Source organism: Numenius arquata, chromosome 1 (assembly GCF_964106895.1).
Source record: "Numenius arquata chromosome 1, bNumArq3.hap1.1, whole genome shotgun sequence".
Lineage (NCBI taxonomy): Eukaryota > Metazoa > Chordata > Aves > Charadriiformes > Scolopacidae > Numenius > Numenius arquata.
The window spans coordinates 40539535-40553542 of NC_133576.1; the positions used below are offsets into that span (position 1 = coordinate 40539535).

Genomic DNA, 14008 nt, shown 5'->3' on the forward strand with positions numbered 1-14008 from the left:
GGAAGCCTTCCACTACATTCATTAGTTTGCAGTAACTTGCAAGATTTAGCAGATTAAGACAATTATATATATTTTAAAGTAACTTAAGGAATTTGACCTGTTCTAAAAAAAAAAAAAAAAAAAAAAAATAAATAGCTGAATCAAAAATCTTTCGTCTCTTAGCCCTAAAATCCAATTCCTTTCTCAGAAGCCCAAAGTTGAATTCTTTCTAGATTCTCTCTATGTTCCTCTTTTACTCTTCACAAATTAAATGAGTTATACTTGTCTACAATTAAGCTGAAATGGAAACCTGACAGTTAGAAAAGACCTAGGTAACCTACTTAGCAAGAGACTACCAGCGCATAAATGAAGTTATTTAGCCCCCCCGTGGCTGTACTCAGAACTTTAAAGTCATCAGTGAAGTATGCCGCATCCCTCCAGGATTACAAGACACAAGCAAGCCTATTACCTACTGGACTTGCCATTTGACAGTAGAAGTTCTATAAAAAAACCCAAGTGTCCTCTACTGACATAAAAAGGCTCTTAAAAATTGAGGAGGATGGAAATATGCAAAAGCATAACTGCTGGCTCTGGTAATTAGCTACTGACACCTTTTTCTTCTTCCTTTTTTTTTTTTTTTTTAAAAAGGAATACACAAGAATACAGTTACAATAGATCAAACTCATCTGTATGTTGCATGAAGAAATACTGCTTTTCTCCAAGAAAGAATTACAATTCCTCAACCATAGAGTCAACATTAAAACTACGAAAAAGCTGGGGATCAGGGGTGAAAGACGTTTCAGGAAATCAGAACAGCACTTTTCCAATGTAATTAGCCAACTTGAAGGTCAGATAAAGGGTTTTCATTTAAGATAATTTCTTGTACTTCAGTGAAAACAAAAGAAAATGCAGAATCTATAGGTATTCCTCCAACCGTGCTTAAGAAAAAACCCTGAGAGTATTTAAGCATTCTCTGGAAGATTTTGGAACTGATATTGAAAAACTAGCCATAAGGTATTTAAGCAAGTCAGATTCTTTCTTATGAGAACAAAGCAGAGAAACCGCCATTTACCAGAACTCTTACCTAACTTAAGAGGGTGGACTATTTTTAAGAGATTGATCGCAAACCAGATAAAAATTCCTCGGATTTCTCAACTGTGACATTCACACCTCCCTAAAAATATTTTTTATTATTATTTTTTAAAAAGCAGAAGAGCAAGAACATACAATTGGCACTTCAGGTGCAAATCACTGTTTGGGAAGAGGGAGGGCAAAATAGAAATAGTTGTTGTCAGCTATCACCTAGCTGTCCTATCTCACCTTTGATTGGATCAACCCTCCTCAAATAGGGCAATCCTGGATTATTAAGGGGCCTACTGAAGAGAAAAAAAGCACTATGTAGGCAAGGTATTTTAGGAGAGTTACATACACTGGAAAAAGTAGGAAGTTCACAAAACAGAAGAAAGCACATTGCACACATCAAAATTCATAGAATATTTATAAAACACTATATGTCTGGTGATGTTTAATTTTACAATACCTTTACTCATTCCTTTATCATCACAGAAACAGAATTCCACACAACTGTTTGCTACACTGATAAGAACAAGTTAGCTTTTTCTGTATACATTCTACAATAAACTAAGTAAATTTTCTTAAAAATAACCCCCTAATGAAGTGTGACCTTTAAAAATTATCTTGGAATCATTTTCAGATGTTAAATTGTCACTCTAGACCAAAACACCTTTATTTTCTTGGATACCAGAATCTGTAAATGCTAAAGTAAAACTGGATGCATGCATGGAAGACTGTAAACTTTTCCCCACTTCTAATATAACCTTGGTTTTTTCCATACCATCCAACAGCAGTGTGCTGAAGCCACCTTTCACACAGCCAGTCTGAGATCCAGCTTTGGTGCCTCGTTCCAGTTCCTCTCTTTGCAACTGCCTGATGTTTGTCCAACAGAACAGATTAAAAATGCATCCAGTCCATGAATCTGTTTTCCTATGCAGCACTCGTACATTTCCAGCTTTAAAGAGTTAGCTCTTGCCATCTCTAAGGGTATTAACTGAAGGTAAATTATGTATTTCAGTGGCTGAGATTCAGTTAGCAAGAACCTAAGCCGTTTTTTTGATCTATTAAAAGTCTGTATATATCTACCGTATTTATAAAACACTGGGTCCCAAGCACCTCAACATTTTTTAAATTTATTTTGCATTATTTATAAAACTTTAAGAATGACTCCTCCTCCCCCTTGGATACACGTATGTATTCAAGTTCAAGATAATTCTTCCGTTCTTTGTCTTAGGAATTTAAATTTTAAAAACAGCAGCTATGCTGCAGTAACTGCTGTAGTAACTATACATGCTGTCATCCATGGTGAAGATAACAGAGTTTATGCTGAGATGATTAACCTCAAATTAATTTTTTATTATTTTATGTAATCTGCATTGCTTCCTGATGTGGCTCTTGGAAAAAAAAATAGTTAAAATAATTCTTTATTGTACCATTAGGAATAGATAAGACTTTGTCCTGATCTGAACTGTCTGGAGAGAGAGATTCTTTGGAATCAAAACAGAAAGATGGAAAATGGTTTAAGTGTTCAGATACCACCTGGTCTTGCATGGGGTTATGCATCTACATTGTCATCCATCTAATTGCTGTTTGAAAACATGCCCTTCAACAAGAATCCATCTAAGAAAATATTATTACTACGTGCAACTGATGATACTACATAGAACCGATAACAGGTTTTTTCCTAAGCATACTTGGAGTGAACTTGAATTAAGTAAATAGGGTAAATCCCAGTTTACCATTCCCATCACACTTGGAGGTGCCCAAAGCCATACAAAGGTATACCGCTATTAAAAGTTATATAACCTTACAAAGTAACTGGAATACAGTGTAGCTGCATCTCCTATTCCCAGCTCATTTTTAATGCATTATAACTGTTAGCAGGGTTGTTAAACTACTACTACACCAACTCTAAGTTGTTCTTCACAAAGAGACAGCCAATTATTTTAATGGGATTTTAAAACAGTACAATTATTGCCTAATTTTTCGAGTCCATTTCATTTAACCTCAATCTGTCTAAAAGCTAAACATCTCCTTCGGTATCAAAGTCACTAGAAAATAAGAGCTTGATAGCAAAACCAACTATAAAAACTGACAGTAAAGTCAGTTTCACTTATTCTTTAATTCTGGCCAGGGTTGAGAGAAGGATGAAAAATTAAGATTGATTTGAATCCCTTCTTCATCAAGAAGGCCACAGACAATGTGAGAAGAAACTCTGAAATATTTACATCCACTTATTACACCTAGTGCTGCAGTTTACTTCAGACGGTTTATAGTATTCCTCTGAGAGCTGCTGTTACCTTTCTCTGTTCTGGAACAACAGCTGTTAGTTTCGATTATTTTTTAAAACAAAGCGGTCCTCAACTCAGACCAGCACTACGGCTCCGTGTGTGCCACCCAATAACTCCCTTTGCCTGCGGGCGGGCAGTTTCCTCGCCCACTCAGACCCCCTGGCCACGAACTTGCCACCCTCCCAGGTCTCCAAACCCTGCCTGCCACCCCGGTGTCCTCCTAGACGCCTTCGGGTGCATCAACAAGCTGCTGTTCCTCCGAGCAGTGCGGTCCAGGGCTGGGTCTTCGCCCCTTTCCCCTGGTCTGTGCACCTCTCAGCCCTGACCTACGGCTGCAGGCGGGAGGATCCGCCGGGCTGCGCCCCTACATCGGACCCCAGGAGAGGGAAATCCCAAGAGAAGACCCCGCACACCGCGCCCGCGGAGGGGCCGAAACGGCCGGGCCAGCGACGCCGCGCCTCCCGACACCCACTCGGTGTCAAAGAAGCGGGCGGGGACGTGGTGCCACCGTCTCGGCCACTTCCCCCCGCCTCCTGAGGAAGCGGGCGCCCCCCGAGACCCGGGCGGAGACGGGCCGCCCCCCCCCGCCACAAGCCGCCGCTCCCCACACCAGAAGAAGCCGGCGGCGGCGGCTCCTCGCCGGCAGAGGGAGCCGGCCCGCGGCCCTGCCCGCCGTTCTCCCGGCGGTGGGGCGGGCCCGCCCCGCCGGCCGCCCCGCTCACCCGGCACGGTCCGTCCTGGAAGACGAGCGGGTCCAGGTTGCAGGCGATGGTGGCGGTGGGCAGGTCTCGCAGCGCCACCGCCTCCATCTCCCCGTCAACGAAGCTCCAGTCCGTTTCGGCCTCGGGGGGGAGCGGCAGCAGCGCCTCCTCCTCTTCCTCCTCCTCCGCCGCCGCCGCTTCCCCGGGCGGCAGCGGCTGCCGGAGCGGCGGCTCCTCCTGCCCCGCCGGGCCCCTCCCGCCGCCGCCGCCGCTCTCCATGGCTGTGGGCGAGCGGAGCCCCAGCAGGGCTGGGCCCGGCGGCGGCCGTTGAGGCGAAGCCTCGCGCCTCCCCACCTTGGCGCGCGCGCACAAAACTTACACCCCCCGACCGCCTTATTGTTCCCTTAACCCACCGGCGCCTTCCTGCCCCCCCCCGCCCCCCTTCTACTGCCGCGCGCAGGGCGCACGGCGCCGTGTGAGCCAATAGGAAGCCGCCGCCGCAGCAACAGGTGGGCCCGCCCGGGCCCGGCGCTGCTTCCGCCATCTTGAGTGAGGGCAGCGGGTGGCTTGAAGGATGTGAGGGAGCAGGAGGGCTGTGGGGCGGCCGCCCGTGGGGCAGCCGTACACGCACAGTGAGGGGTCATGAGAGGCGGCCGGGCGCTCAGGGCAGCGTGAGGGGCGAGGTGACCCAGCAGCCGAGGTTGGGCACACGCCTGGTGAGTGCAGCCGCCTGGTCAGGGATAATGGCGGCAGCCCAGGGCCAAGGTGACTGGCCAAGGCCTGCTGTGTTTTGTGGCACAAGTGGAGCACAGAACAACACGTCTTGATTTAAAGGGCAAGGAATATTATGCAACGAGGAAGTGAATAAAAAAAAGCCTTACTCAACACTTATAAATGAGCCAAAAGTTGCCATTGTTTACATCTTAATTCCCTTATATGCCTTTCGGACAAGCCAACCCTTGACGTTCTGCAAACAGTTCACTGAAGAGACAACAGAAAGGAAGCTTAGAGGCAAAAAAAAAGCCCATAATGTTGTTTGGACAGTTGCATCTCCTCTTGCTGGCGATTGATGCGGCTAATCTTCATCCTACCTCTATACTTCTTTCAAAAGTATCCTATTGCTGGGATGAGACCAAAAGTGTTTTGATTTCAAAATTTTTGAACAGTGGCACATAAAGCCACGTCTATGTCCTTTTCTCCTTACTTTGGATGTGAAAGAGACATTTTCTTACAACCTTTCTTTTTCACCTGTGTCAGTAAGGCCCTAAAGGACACTGGCACCTTCCCTGGTTACCCTCATGGAGCTGCTTGTGTCAGACATTCCTACGTAGAAGAATAGAGTTTACCCAATGTGCTTATCTGGTTAGTCCAACGTAACTGACCTAGACAAACACTTTTCTTACTGTATACGTAATATCACCTTCCAGGGGAAGGCCCAAAAGTGGATGTCAGAGGTCATAGGGTTTTTATAAAGTTGTCATGACATTCACACTTCTACCTCAAAGATCCTATACTAGTACATGGATGATGCAGTAAAAGGCAGTAAGGAGTAAGAGGATGCTGGGCAGTAGCTGACAAAGTACTAATCTAATATTCTATTCCTGCAGGGCTCTATAAGATATGACATAATGAGGCAGGCTATGACTGGTCACTTCTTCTAGTACAGCAAATATTTTCAACGGTTTTCAAAGTAAAATACTCTTACAAATATTTTCTTCCAAAATGCAGGAACATGAAAAAACTGAACTAGGTGAAAAACTAATTTTGACTGTTGCGAATGCTGTAACACCTACTGATCTGCAGTGTGCAAAGGTTACAGCAGAGGCAATAGCCCCACTCCTTGAGGTACCACTGTTACCCTCTCTGAAGTTAGCACTGCTGACCCTTTTTTCCAACAGATCAAAGACTTTAAACTGATGAGTTACTGGTCTCAGTCAATTTTAATGAGATCTTGCAGGATACAACAAGGAGGGCAAAAATACCACGTGAAGAGACAATTGTTTGCCTTCTCCCTCCTCTTTTGTTAGAAGTTTCTTCAGACTCTCTAATCTGTTTTGAACCCTTTAAGCCTTTTTCAGAGAGATAAACTCTCATCTTAGATACAGGATGTTTTTGTGATCCGTTGTGCTAAGTGACATAAGTCTGTATGTTCTCACACCAATTTTCACAAAAATTCAGGCAAATGGTATCTTAAAAGAAAAGTCACATATATGAACAAGCTGGGACTTTTTAATGCTAAATTAGCATGAAAACGTCCAGACAAGCTAATGCCATTTTAAACCTTGTTCTTTGATTTCAGAGTTGCTTCTTGACAGGAGTGGTGACAGTTGCCTCTTTGAGAAGAAGCTATCTGTCTGTATTCTCTGCATCAAGAGCTCTAGCCCCCTACAGAAGTTCCACCTGAGGAATCTGAATGGAAATCTGCTGTTATATATACTTAAAAACTTGATGTTAAGAAACAAAACCCGCCAACAACAAATTACTGTAGTTGCAGCCTGCCATCTTACTATTATGAAAGCCACTGAAAAATATTCATCTAATGGCATATTCTATGTCTAATAGCATAAGCCGCCCCCCAGCTGGTTACTGTAACTCAGCTGTCAGATTTGTGGATGAAAATAAGTTATTAATTATATTTGTAACATAATAGCACCTAAAACTCAACTGATATTGTTATCACATCCTACCAAGCACTGCTGTACTCCACGGCCAAAGGACCTATCTGCCCTAAGAGCTTAAAAGTTCATATAGGCAATTCAGAGAAAGCATTGCTGATGTTCTACGAATATGGCAAATAAAACAAATATGAAGTGAACGCACACTCCCAACATTAATTCAGTCATAGACTTCAGAAGAAAAATTAAACCTGAATCTCCCTAATCTTAGGGTATAATGACAGATTTATCCTTTCATTTTGTTATATATGAAGGGAACGTGACGTATGCTTTTGACTGGAACAGCTGGTAAGCCAACAAAAAAGCTGATCTTCACCCCAATGTTCAGCTTCTGGGACAGAGTGCATTTTTCAGTGCAAGTGCCAATGACTAACGATAATGATTTCTTTACACGCAGGAAAAAAAGATTCCTGGGGTAAATCGCTAAATGCACACTAGAACAGTGCTATTCAAATGTTTTAAACAACACACACTACCATCTAGTGGTAGAAAGAAAAGCACGAAGGATCTCAAAAGGGCTTCTTTTATTACAGGCATCTGCAAAAAAAATCCTTAATTCTCTAGTGAAAAGTAGCTAACCAGAACAACAACAAAAAAATCAAACTATACAGAACTTGATTATAATTAAATGGAAAAATTTTGGAGAAAGAGGGACATGCAGCCTTATGGGCAACTTTGCTTCCTAAACACTCATTTATAGCATTGGCTTATTTAATATTCCTCACAACAGATTTTCATTACACCTATTTAATGGCTACACATAGGCAGATATAGTTAGCAATTTAAACAAGTGGCATTGGTATCAACGACAATACTTCAGAAGACTGAGGTTTTTTCCTGCATAGAAGCCTTTTCACAAGACAGCGCTGCGGTCCTTCCTTGCCTGTAGACTTTAACAAAGGATCTGCATATCTAAAATATGCATATATTAACACTGAAGGTTAATTTTGGCTATCAATAACGCAGTTTTCTTTTCATTGAAATAAATTTTCTTTTTACTCCCATATCCTGCAAGTACAAAAGCACATGTCCTTAGTTGCTTCCGTACATTGACATTGAAATATTTGTATTATCAGTTATCTTTGTATATATGTAACAGAAAATCTTGATTTCATAAACCTTAACCAAATAACCTCATAGATTTACAATGATAAATGTCCAACACATTCACAGACTTACAAGCTCAAAGCAACCCAACCATCCAGTTTAATCTTAAAGATGGTCAAAAGAAATTGATCCATACTCATACTTTCCCCAGAGTCAAGCATGACAAACCAGTGTATGATAAGACATTTTAGATACTTACTTAATTTCTTGTTAGGTCATAAAAACTTCATAAAAGCCTGACTGCTTCAACAATACTGACTTGTGGGGATCTTATTTATTAACAAGGTTCAAGGACGGAGTTCTGGAACTCCCATGTGGAAGGGCATACCTTAACTGTGCCTGTGACTGTGCCAGTCACTTTTCAGTCCATTTGCTCCAAATCCAGTTCTTATGCTGGAGAGGAAATGCCCATCCTCAATTCCTTCCCAGAGCCAGGAGGACCTTTCCACACGGTGGTGGGTCCTTCACAGGTTTCGCAAAGAGCTTTACCTCTTATGTTTCCTACAGCCATCCTGAAGGCCACGTTCTCTAGGAGCTGTCACTAAAAATCCTAATCAGTAAAGTCTTCAATTTACCTCTTTCAAGTGCTTATTATCTGCCAAGCAGGCCCTCTGGGTTAATTTCTCACAGATAGACTTGTTTCCCTTAAAACAGCCCCCAAGAGACAGAGAGAGGCCTGACTATTTTAAGGCAAGCCAGTGATCTTAAAGTGAATATATAAGTACACAAAATCTCACTGCTTTTACTTAAACTCAGTTTGAGTAAAGCATATGCCCCCAAAGAAAATAAAGAAAATTCCCAGTCTCAGTTAACAGTTTGTTCTGATGTTAAATGCTGTTAAAGGTATTTTTTATTTCTAGCTTAAATTTATCTGGTTCTCACTTATAACCATTTGTTCTGGTTATGTTTTTCTCCACTGTAATAAAAAGTCTCCCAGTACTTGATGTTTTATGTTGGAGTCCCTCCCTCCTCACTATTCTTTTTGTTCAGCTAAGCAGATCCAGTCCTGCAAATCTCTCAATTTTTTTTCCTCTTAGAGCTGCTGAAAGTGGTTTCATGCCTGGTCCATACTTCTCCCCATCATGTTCCCTTTCCTTCCCTTGACTTAATCCAGACATCCTAAGGGATTTCCTTTTCAGAGTATCATCACCCTTGCCCTCCGAAGGCCTGGATGCTGTCCAGTGCTGCTTGCCAAGCTCCTGCCATACTTCTGCAGCACCCCCATGCCCCCCACCCTACCTTTCCTCCTGGATGCCTGTGATCTTCACAGCGGCTTGCATAGCTTGGCCTCTATCCACTGATAGCTGCAGCAGCCACAGTAACCAGGTGTCCTGAGTGCACTTACTCCAGCTTGATAGCTTTCCCCAAGCCTTATCAAGGCAGACATCTTAAAACACCATTACCACAGGTTTTGATTTTTTGGTGGCTCGGAATAAATTGTTTAGATCACTTTTCTATATGTTTTATGGTCTTTGTGGCCAATAATGTTCAAGTAATTGCTACAACCTTATCGTATCAAGCATCTACATTAGCTATTTCCAGCTGTATTGACTGAAAATATCTCATGACTGGCTTTCAAAGCAAAATGTCTTTAACAGCACAACATAAAGGGTTATTTCTGATAGCAGTTTGGTGCACTGCATTTGCCAATACAAAGTGCCATCTTTCTTTTTGTTTTTCTTCTTTAACTTGTACAGGCTGATTGTCTTTGTCTCAAAACCACAGTAGTGAGAACAAATAAGCAGTGTGACAGTGACAGCTTCTCTGTGCCATGTTCTGTAGATGGATCTTCTGTAGAAGGACCTGGCACCTGCAGGAGAGGCAGGATTAGCTGGAGTGTTTTGCAGAAGAACTGCTAGTATTTGGAAGAGTAGGAATGGCCCCAGAGCAGAGAAGAAACATACAAATAAAATGTTGTTAAATAAAATAACTACAGTGAAGCTAAGGTTTCTCTACCTTGGTATTGATAGGAGGCTAAAAAAGAAAGTCTTGAGGTGCAGAAGCTAAGGCATGTTAAGGAGTCTTTAAAGTGGTAGGTAACGTACAAAGCTCATGTAACTGATTCAGATCGGTTGCTTTGTTAAATGTCTATCAGCACAATCTCTTCTCTTTTATACTTATCTCCCCTGTCTCCCATGGCTCATTATGCTCCTTCCCTCCCGCTGTCCTCAGTTAGGTGGTAAGTTGCTCTGGAATGCGTCTTCTTATATTTGCATTGTGCCTGGCAGGGTTGGACTCCCAAGGTCACTGCCACCTTTGGATGCCACCCTAGATCGCATAACGATACGCTTTTCATTATAGTAACGCAGCAGGTTACCGTGTACCTCTTACTGATTTTTAAACTACACTCTGGTAAGTCAGCTCCTAAATTAGGTATAAAAGAGTAACACATAGTAGAGGTAAAAGAGCCATTTATTTCAGGAGCAATCAGTAATAAACTTGGTTACTGATTTACTGTAGACCTCATTTACGATGCTGTAGAACAAATGGGTTTTGTCAGTAAGCACTTCTGAAAAGGAACAATAAATAGAATACAATTTCAACAAAAACTGTGTCAAAGCTGTTAATAGAAAGATCAAGGTTGGGTTCCTAATCCCTGGGAAAAGAGAAAGAAAAAAGAAAAATACATAAAAGAAAATGAAGAAGAGAAAAAAAAAGGAAAAGGGAAAACAGAAAGAAAAAAAAAGGAAGAAAAAGAAAAAGGAGAAAAAAAAGAAAAGAAAAAGAAAAAGAAAAAGAAGAAAAAGAAAAAGAAAAAGGAGAAAGGAAAAAGAAAAAAAGAAAAAGAAAAAGGAAAAGGAGAAAAGAAAGAAAAAAGAAAAAGAAAAAGAAAAAGAAAAAGAAAAAGAAAAAGAAAAAGAAAAAGAAAAAGAAAAAGAAAAAGAAAAAGAAAAAGAAAAAGAAAAAGAAAAAGAAAAAGAAAAAGAAAGAAAAAGAGATTGTGGCATAATCTGTATGCAAATAAAATTAACATTAGTGAAAAATGGACCTGGGCCCATACAGAACAAGCTGTGTGTAATTCTACCCCAAGGCAGATGGTGCTTGCCTTTTCCTACCCTAAAGAAGGGTAGATAAAGGGTTTCCTACCCTTTATCATCACTTCTAGAGCATGATGCACCAAAGCCAGCTTCACTGAACACCCCCTCAAAAAAAAAAATGGAAAGGAAAAAAAGAGTCCGCTTCATAGATGTTGTGAGAATGCCACATTTGAACTAAGCAAAAGGAAAGTAGGGCTGAAGTGTCCTCTGGAGATCACCTATTCCAGCCTCTTAGTACAAGGCTGCAAAACCAGCAGATTTCCTTACTGATTATATGAAAAGCTATTTTCAAGGTTATTATTACAGTGTATAAAAATATTTCAGAAAATTCTGCTGAAGTGAAAGCTATATATGAATTTATAGAGAACTACATATAGATGTGATCTGTTTTTCTAATGAATTGAGTAATTTAACAGTAAGTGTAACAGTCAATCTGCAAATGCTGAAACGCTAGTAATAAAAGACAAATAATCACGGTACCTCTTGATTGCACGTGGAACTTCTATATTAGCTAGGTATTAACTGAAATAATTTTATTATTTTTTGAAATATTCTAAGTTTTTTTCTCAAGACCTATAATTATTTTTAAAGTTATAAAAAAAATCTTCTGAAAACTCACGCCCCAAATTCAGTGTCAGAAAATAGAGGGAAGGAGGAATGATGAGGATGACAATAATGAAATCACAGTTACTTAATAAGACCCAGATCCTTGCAAAGACTCTTAGCTTTAAACATATCAGTAATCCTATTGAATCATGTGCAAATCAAGATGGTCCTTTAAATAGTGTTGTGCGCACGCCCTTCCCTAAGCAATGGTGCATGAGGTAGGGGACGGGAATGGTTGAAAGGCATTTGAAAGTGATGGAGAGGAGGGAGTTCAGCGAAGTAAGTTTAATGGGGATTTCCCAAGCAGAATCAAAAGCCTGGGCAGAGGCCCAGAGTTGTCCAAAAAGACAGAAGGTCCAGAGTTCAAGCCAGATACGCTGTTAACAACAAAGTGAGTGCTCAGCTGGCCTTATTTAGTTAGAAAACTAGACGATACAAGGCTCCAGGATAGTCATCAGACTTCCTAGAACCTTCATGCTTTCAGGGCACTTTCAAAGTTAATTCCAAACCACTATGTTATTGAATTAGATATGATACTTGACAATAAAAAACTACATATAAGGTATGTTTGTTATCTTGCCTGCAAGACATGGAGGATGCTACTGCTTCATTATAATAGTACTGCTTAACAAAAATAAAAGTAAAAAATAAGAACACGAAAGTCAAAGACTCTTTTGGAGAATGAGCAGATTTTAAGTACTTAAAAAAATAGTAATTTTTTGAAAGCTTTTTTATTTATATTCTTCTGTTTTTTTTACACATTGCAGAATGATTTGTTCAGAATTTAAGTATAGGCTGCTTTGGTGCCTGCAGCTTTGTGGGATGATGGGAATTTTTGGAACTGAGTAACAAACAGAAGAAAGAGAGTGACTGGTGGTATCTGGCAAGAAGGTGCACCTGCTCTTCCTCTCTGCTTGTGCAGTCTTGGTTAGAAGTAGCTTGGCTTTCTGTGCTTCCTAGCCCAGCAACCAGGCTTTTTTCCCCCCTTGCATGTCTGCATCCCTACCTTCTTCCCAAGCAGACTGCCTCTAAGCAGCTGGGAGGGAGCTGATTGCCCCTAATCAGCTTAGTGCTGGTGGGAAGCTCAGAACACTAAATACAGATGGCATCACCCCCCGAAGACGCAGCATGCTGCTGTGATTTTCAACAAGGCATCTCTCCCTCTTAGTTTTGTTTGAGCGGACTGAACACCCTCTCAACTACAAAGCAGCAGAATGCCACACTGCCTTCTTGACAGAATTTTAAGAAACCAGGGACAAACATAGCTAACACAAATGTATTTTGAAAGTAGTTAAAATTATAGTCCTCCATTACCATTTTTTCGCTTGAAACTTCGCCTTTTCCATAGCTGAAATAACATATTTTAATTAGGAAAATACAGAACTGGCTTACATAAAAATGTTAATACAGTTTTTGGGTTTCTTTTTTTCCATCACAGAGGGCTAGGAAGTCATGTTTTTATATGGGATAATGTTTTATACCACAAGGAATTTGTGAAAATTCCAGTTAAACCACCAGCTGCAATAAAAATAATGCAGAAGAAGTCATTGGGCTTTGGCCCACATTTTGCTGACTGTCCTTTTTTCAAATTTCAGTCTGTGGGGAAATCACCTGGGATGGGATTTATCTCATATGAGTTTAGATGTGTCCAGCACAGACATCACCCCCCTGAGCCAGTCACCCTCAGGTCCTTGTACAGTCAGTGTAGAGAAATAGGCACTTTTCCGTCAAGGACTATCTGGTCTGCTTTAAACATGTACCTTGGGATGAGAAGAATCACTTCACTGACTCTGCTCACTAGTAGGGTCTGCAGACATGCAGGTTGTACCTGTCTGTGTTTGCTCAGATAAATCCCTCTCTCTTTCCCATAGTGGGGAACCCAATTAAATGCCACCCGATTTCTGGAGGCTCTGCTCCCCCCTATTTCCCACCAAGGTCAGTGCAAGATAGCAGGTACTCCGCATCTGGCAGAAACAAGCAGAATTCAAATCGTGTGCAGGCAGCTTTTAGCCTGGGGATACGTAGCTTCACTTCTGAAGTGTGGCAAACCCTGGGAAGGGCAGAGGAAACGGCTTCATGAAGGAGCGTGGCTTCAGCCAGAGCAGGCAGCAGGGAATAGGCAGAGCGGGAGGCAGCAGCCTGCACAGGGAGGCAAAAAAGCCTTGCTGTGACTCCATTGCCCCAGTTCACTTAGGGCAAACCATTAAATACTTGGCACTTTTGTATTTGGCACTGCACAGGCCTGTGAACTGGAGCCGCAGAGGCATGAACAAATACCCCAGTCTGCTCAGTGGGACAGCCTGTCCCAGGAGTTAGTGGGGGGGGCTCTTTCCAAGACCCTTGTAATGCAAGAGGTGTTTTTAACTTACCTCAGGCTGCAAAAACTACACCCTTGATCAGCAACTCCCTGGACAGTCAGGGAAGAAAAAGAAGTTACAATAATCCGAGCAAGTACAGCCTAATTGAAAACCCCCAGGGATATAACTTATGCACTAACAGACTATAAAGGGATCTTCATGTTGTCCACTAATGTCTAA

The 14008-nt window shown here is 41.7% G+C and overlaps 1 protein-coding gene across 1 annotated transcript in view; it reads right to left on the reverse strand.

The window, feature by feature from the left end:
* The window catches only part of RCAN1 (regulator of calcineurin 1), a 43080-nt gene extending 38594 nt beyond the window's left edge, over nucleotides 1–4486 (reverse strand). Inside the window, exon 1 of the mRNA XM_074145396.1 lies at nucleotides 4067–4486. Within this exon, the coding sequence (XP_074001497.1) occupies nucleotides 4067–4324 (258 nt within the window). The 5' untranslated portion in view covers nucleotides 4325–4486. The remainder of the gene's footprint in view (nucleotides 1–4066) is intronic.
* Between the last annotated feature and the right edge of the window lie 9522 nt (nucleotides 4487–14008).